The 6,060-nt window shown below is 45.6% G+C and overlaps 1 protein-coding gene across 1 annotated transcript; it reads left to right on the forward strand.

Annotated features, from left to right (window-relative positions):
* The first annotated feature begins 2,760 nt into the window (after positions 1-2,760).
* LOC139272577 (endonuclease domain-containing 1 protein-like) lies at positions 2,761-5,787 on the forward strand. The gene is made up of 2 exons (XM_070888646.1): positions 2,761-3,130; positions 5,017-5,787. Exons 1-2 carry the CDS (start codon positions 2,831-2,833, stop codon positions 5,734-5,736), a joined length of 1,020 nt encoding a protein of 339 aa, XP_070744747.1. The 5' UTR covers positions 2,761-2,830; the 3' UTR covers positions 5,737-5,787.
* The last annotated feature ends 273 nt before the right edge of the window (positions 5,788-6,060 follow it).

Here is a 6,060-nt window from a genome sequence, read left to right on the forward strand (position 1 = left end):
TCGGTATTCACTAAGGAGGACACAAACAACCTTCCGGATATAAAAGGGGTCAGAGGGTCTAGTAAGAAGGAGGAACTGAGGGAAATCCTTATTAGTCAGGAAATTGTGTTGGGGAAATTGATAGGATTGAAGGCCGATAAACCCCCAGGGCCTGATGGACTGCATCCCAGAGTACTTAAGGAGGTGGCCTTGGAAATAGCAGATGCATTGACAGTCATTTTCCAACATTCCACAGACTCTGGATCAGTTCCTATGGAGTGGAGGGTAGCCAATGTAACCCCACTTTTTAAAAAAGGAGGGAGAGAAAACAGGGAATTATAGACCAGTCATCCTGACATCAGTAGTGGGTAAAATGATGGAATCAATTATTAAGGATGTCATAGCAGCGCATTTGGAAAGAGGTGACATGATAGGTCCAAGTCAGCATGGATTTGTGAAAGGGAAATCATGCTTGACAAATCTTCTGGAATTTTTTGAGGATGTTTCCAGTAGAGTGGACAAGGGAGAACCAGTTGATGTGGTGTATTTGGACTTTCAGAAGGCTTTCGACAAGGTCCCACACAAGAGATTAATGTGCAAAGTTAAAGCACATGGGATTGGGGGTAGTGTGCTGACGTGGATTGAGAACTGGTTGTCAGACAGGAAGCAAAGAGTAGGAGTAAATGGGTACTTTTCAGAATGGCAGGCAGTGACTAGTGGTTTACCGCAAGGTTCTGTGCTGGGGTCCCAGCTGTTTACATTGTACATTAATGATTTAGACGAGGGGACTAAATGTAGTATCTCCAAATTTGCGGATGACACTAAGTTGAGTGGCAGTGTGAGCTGCGAGGAGGATGCTATGAGGCTGCAGAGTGACTTGGATAGGTTAGGTGAGTGGGCAAATGCATGGCAGATGAAGTATAATGTGGATAAATGTGAGGTTATCCACTTTGGTGGTAAAAACAGAGAGACAGACTATTATCTGAATGGTGACAGATTAGGAAAAGGGGAGGTGCAACGAGACATGGGTGTTATGGTACATCAGTCATTGAAGGTTGGCATGCAGGTACAGCAGGCGGTTAAGAAAGCAAATGGCATGTTGGCCTTCATAGCGAGGGGATTTGAGTACAGGGGCAGGGAGGTGTTGCTACAGTTGTACAGGGCCTTGGTGAGGCCACACCTGGAGTATTGTGTACAGTTTTGGTCTCCTAACTTGAGGAAGGACATTCTTGCTATTGAGGGAGTGCAGCGAAGGTTTACCAGACTGATTCCTGAGATGGTGGGACTGACATATCAAGAAAGACTGGATCAACTGGGCTTGTATTCACTGGAGTTCAGAAGAATGAGAGGGGATCGCATCGAAACGTTTAAAATTCTGACGGGTTTAGACAGGTTAGATGCTGGAATGTTCCCAATGTTGGGGAAGTCCAGAACCAGGAGTCACAGTCTAAGGATAAGGGGTAAGCCATTTAGGACCGAGATGAGGAGAAACTTCTTCACCCAGAGAGTGGTGAACCTGTGGAATTCTCTACCACAGAGAAAGTTGTTGAGGCTAATTCACTAAATATATTCAAAAAGGAGTTAGATGTAGTCCTTACTACTAGGGGGATCAAGGGGTATGGCGAGAAAGCAGGAATGGGGTACTGAAGTTGCATGTTCAGCCATGAACTCATTGAATGGCGGTGCAGGCTCGAAGGGCTGAATGGCCTACTCCTGCAACTATTTTCTATGTTTCTATGTTTCTATCTCGTCGCTAATTGCTGTGTCTTTGGATGCTCTGATAATGACTCCACAATGTATTGTACTTGAACTGTAGTGACCGTAGTCCTTTATTGATAACTCCAGAGTGAGGATCACACCTGGTGGCCTGCCTTTTATACTAGGCCTGGCACAACTGTACAGGTAACCTACACGGCTCCCACTGCGGTGCCCTCTGGTGGCACACCTTGTAATAATACAAGCAGTAACCATGTAGGATACATGACAGTGTCCTTCAGGATTTTTCCAATAATTTTCTCACCACTGAAATGTTGGATGCCATTATATTCTCATACCCTCTCTTTGCCCCTCTTATTTTCTTTTTCACTTCACCTCTGACCTTTCTATATTATGCCTGATTCTCTGCTACAGTACGCGGATGACACTTGGGTCTGCGCACATTCAGAGGCTGTACTCCAAGTCATAGTCAACATCTTCACCGAGGCGTATGAAAGCATGGGCCTTACACTAAACATCCGTAAGACAAAGGTCCTCCACCAGCCTGACCCCTGCACTGGGACTGTCAGCCGGATTATTATGCTTAAGGCTCTGGAGTCGGGCTTGAACCACGACCTTCTGACTCGGAGATGAGAGTGCTGCGCACTGAGCCACTTCAAATAAACGAATCTGGCGTTTAACATTTATTAATACAGCGCTGATGAAATTGATCTTAAAAAGTATAATCGCCTGAGTGCTGCTAAAGTCAAGAATACTGTGCTCTTTTATGACACTTTCAGAGAACAGCGAACAGGAACTCTGTTGGTCAATGATTCTTATCATCATCATTATAGGCGGCCCCTCGTATCGGTAGATAAATGATGAAAAGGAACATGAGTGGTGTTCATGGGAGGAAGTTAATTTCACAGTTACTGACATCAGATAAAAGGGGCGTCTGAGGAGCTTAATGCCCAATGACTTTCACTGGACCATGCACTTAGCACATCCTCCTCAAGGGGATTTTCACAGCGTCGTAGATTTAAGTGGGAATCCAGCTCCCACTTTGAGCAACTTAGGCCAGCAAAAGCGAGCAGCAGGGAAAGTGAAACTGAACGCTCGCTCGCTCTTCAATCGGGAGAGGAATCGCATTCTGAACATGGGGGCGGCGGGTCTGGTCTTATTCCTGCTCTTGGCACTCCCCGACCCCGGGACAGTGCAGGGCAAAGTAGTCGAGAACTTCGATGAATGCAGTTGGTTCTTTCAGAACAAGATCCCACCGCAGGGATTCGACACTCAAAACCGGGTCAAAATCTGCCAGCGGTACAAGAACCACTATCACTTTGTAACCCTGTACCGGCCAGACCTGCGGATCCCGGTCTATTCCGCCTACAGATATCCCTGCACCATTGGGGTGGAGAAGAAATTCAGATCCAATCCCTGGTTTTATGAACCGCAGGTAAGACAAAGAAGGACTTGCATTTATCTAGCGCCTTTCACGACCTCAGGACGTCCCAAAGCGCTTTACAGCCAATGAAGTACTTTTGGAGGGTAGTCACTATTGTAATGTGGGAAACGCGGCAGCCAAATTGCGCACAAACAGCAATGTGATAATCTGTTTTTGTTATGTTGATTGAGGGATAAATATTGGCCAGGACACCGGGAAAACTCACCTGCTTTTCTTCGAAATAGCGGCATGGGATCTTTTACATCCACCTGAGAGAGCAGACGCTTCGGTTTAACGTCTCATCCGAAAGACGGCAAGAGAGTAAAAGAACTTGCATTTAAACAGCGCCTTTGACCACCTCAAAGCGCACAGCAAGGTTCCACAAACGACATGACACTCGAAGTATGCCAGACAGGAAATAAGCACCAGATATACTATTTTTTATTATAATAGATATTAATAATGTAGGAGGATAAGGAAAATGACAAAGTTTGCAAATTACAATATAACTAGATTCAGAAGAATTTATATTTCCTTAAACCTCCCCGCCTCTCTACCTCTCTCTCCTCCTTTAAGACTCCTTAAAACCTACCTATTTGAACAAGGTCACATGTCCTCATGGCTCCTTATGTGGCTCACTGTCAAATGTTGTCTGATAATGCTCCTGTTAAGCACCTTGGAATGTTTGGCCTCCCACATTCTACCCTACATAAACTAGAGGTGATCCAAAACTCGGCTGCCCGTGTCCTAACTCGCACCAAGTCCCGCTCACCCATCACCCTGTGCTCGCTGACCGACACTGGCTTTTGGTTAAGCAATGCCACAATTTCAAAATTCTCATCCTTATTTTCAAATCCCTCCATGGCCTCGCCCCTCCCTACCTCTGTAATCTCCCACAACGCCCCCCCCCCCGAGATATCTGCGCTCCTCTAATTCTGCCCCCTTGAGCATCCTTGATTAACATAAGAACATAAGAATTAGGAACAGGAGTAGGCCATCTAGCCCCTCAAGCCTGCTCCACCATTTAACAAGATCAAGGCTGAACTGGCCATGGATTATAATTGCTCAACCATTGGTGGCCGTGCCTTCTGTTGCCTAGGCCCCAAGCTCTGGAATTCCCAGCCTAAACGTCATCACCTCTCTACCTCTCTTTCCTCCTTCAAGACACTCCTTAAAATCTACCTCTTTGATCAAGCTTTTGGTCACCTGCGCTAATTTAGAACATAGATCATAGAAATTTACAGCGCAGGAGGCCATTCTGGCCCATTGTGTCCGCGCCGGCCGACAAAGAGCCACACGGCCCTTGGTCAGCAGCCCTGAAGGTTACAGGGCTGCTGACCATGCCTATGAGCAATGACGGAAAGGCAAAGAGCACCCAACTCAACCAGTCCGCCTCATACAACTGCGCCACGCCTTATACTGAAAAATTTTACACTACTTCTACTTATGAGGCTTGGTATCAAATTTTTAACTCATAACACTCCTGTGAAGCGCCTTGGGATGTTTCACTATGTTAAAGGCGCTATATAAATACAAGTTGTTGTTGTTTTACTGCATTAAGGGGCTATAGAAATGCAAGTTGTTGCGGTTATCTGTTCTCTCCACAGATGCTGAATGAACTGCCCAGTTGCCAGCTATTATTGCAGGCGTGTTACAATTGCTCACTCAGTGAGCCCACAGTAAAGTTTCCTGATCGTAAGAGTATTATAAAAAAGATGAAATTAACTCCCATTAACCACAATTTATTTTGTATTTTATGAGTAATTTCATCCTCGTACTGAGAATACCAGATTGAGCTATAAAAAAGGGACATCTTTACTGAGGTAATGGGCTTTGACCTGTTGCTAATTTCTTAAATTGTGAGTATTTGCTAATGCCTCGATCTATGTTGGTTTTAGATTGATGATCGAAAAGCCTCGGCAGAAATGACAAGCAGCAAAGATCGTTCCAGTGACAATCAGGCAGTGGATGCAGATTACAAGGACTCGGGTTATGATCGAGGCCATCTATATCCATTTTCCTTTAATGAGAATGACAGTGCTACAGCCACCTGCACGCTCACTAATGCAGTCCCACAGAAGCACGAAGCCAACGTTAACTGGAATAAACAGGTAGAATCTATTGTCCTGAAGTTAGCACTGATATGCCACAAATCCGGCCGGTCGATGTACGTGGTGACAGGCTCTGCCAATTCCACAGGTAGCAAACTGAAGAACAAGGTCACGGTGCCTGAAGTAGCCTGGACGGCTCTTTGCTGCACCTCCCCACCGGGCCGGATTAACGACCCCTGTCTCAATAACAACGTGTGGTCAGAGGAGCAGAGTGCGACCACGTACGATAAAGACTTTTCTTGCGCATTCAAGAAAAAGATGGAACCAGAAGAAGACGCCGTCATACTGACTGTGAGAGCCCTGCAAAGGAATCTGAGCATGATCAAGATCTTTGACAGTTGCAGAGGAACAAATCAAGATGACGAGGCAGAGAACTTCGAAGAGGTGAAAACACTGATAGCGACTGTAACATCCGCAGAAAACGGAGGCGGTTCGATCAGGGGATGGTCGTGGGGATTTGCAGTCCTGTGCTGTCTCCTCTCGAAGACATGGTCAATGTGTGTTTAGAGACTGAGGATCATCAAACTTGCCTCATTCTCAAAGTAATGATACTTTAATGCCTTAGGCTCAAAATAACACATCAATTTTGGTGGCGTCATATTGTTAGACGCGTTACTCAGGTTCGAGCCAAGATTTTTTTTGAATGTTTCCTCAGAACTGGGACAACCACTGTTAGTGTAATCTCCTAATCTGCCACAGTCAGCAATTCATAGGAACAGAGTAGACCATTCAGTCTCTCGATTAGATCATGACTGATCTGTATCTCAACTCTACCCGCCTTCGTTCCATAGCCCTTAATCCCTTGCCTAAGAAAAATCTATTCATCTCGGT

Source organism: Pristiophorus japonicus, chromosome 9, assembly GCF_044704955.1.
Source record: "Pristiophorus japonicus isolate sPriJap1 chromosome 9, sPriJap1.hap1, whole genome shotgun sequence".
Taxonomy (NCBI): Eukaryota; Metazoa; Chordata; class Chondrichthyes; family Pristiophoridae; genus Pristiophorus; species Pristiophorus japonicus.

Coding starts and splice junctions, on each gene's coding strand:
- LOC139272577 (XM_070888646.1), top strand. CDS start 2,831: ATGGGGGCGGCGGGTCTGGTCTTATTCCTGCTCTTGGCACTCCCCGAC. Junction 3,131..5,016: donor CCTGGTTTTATGAACCGCAG/GTAAGACAAAGA, acceptor TGTTGGTTTTAG/ATTGATGATCGAAAAGCCTC.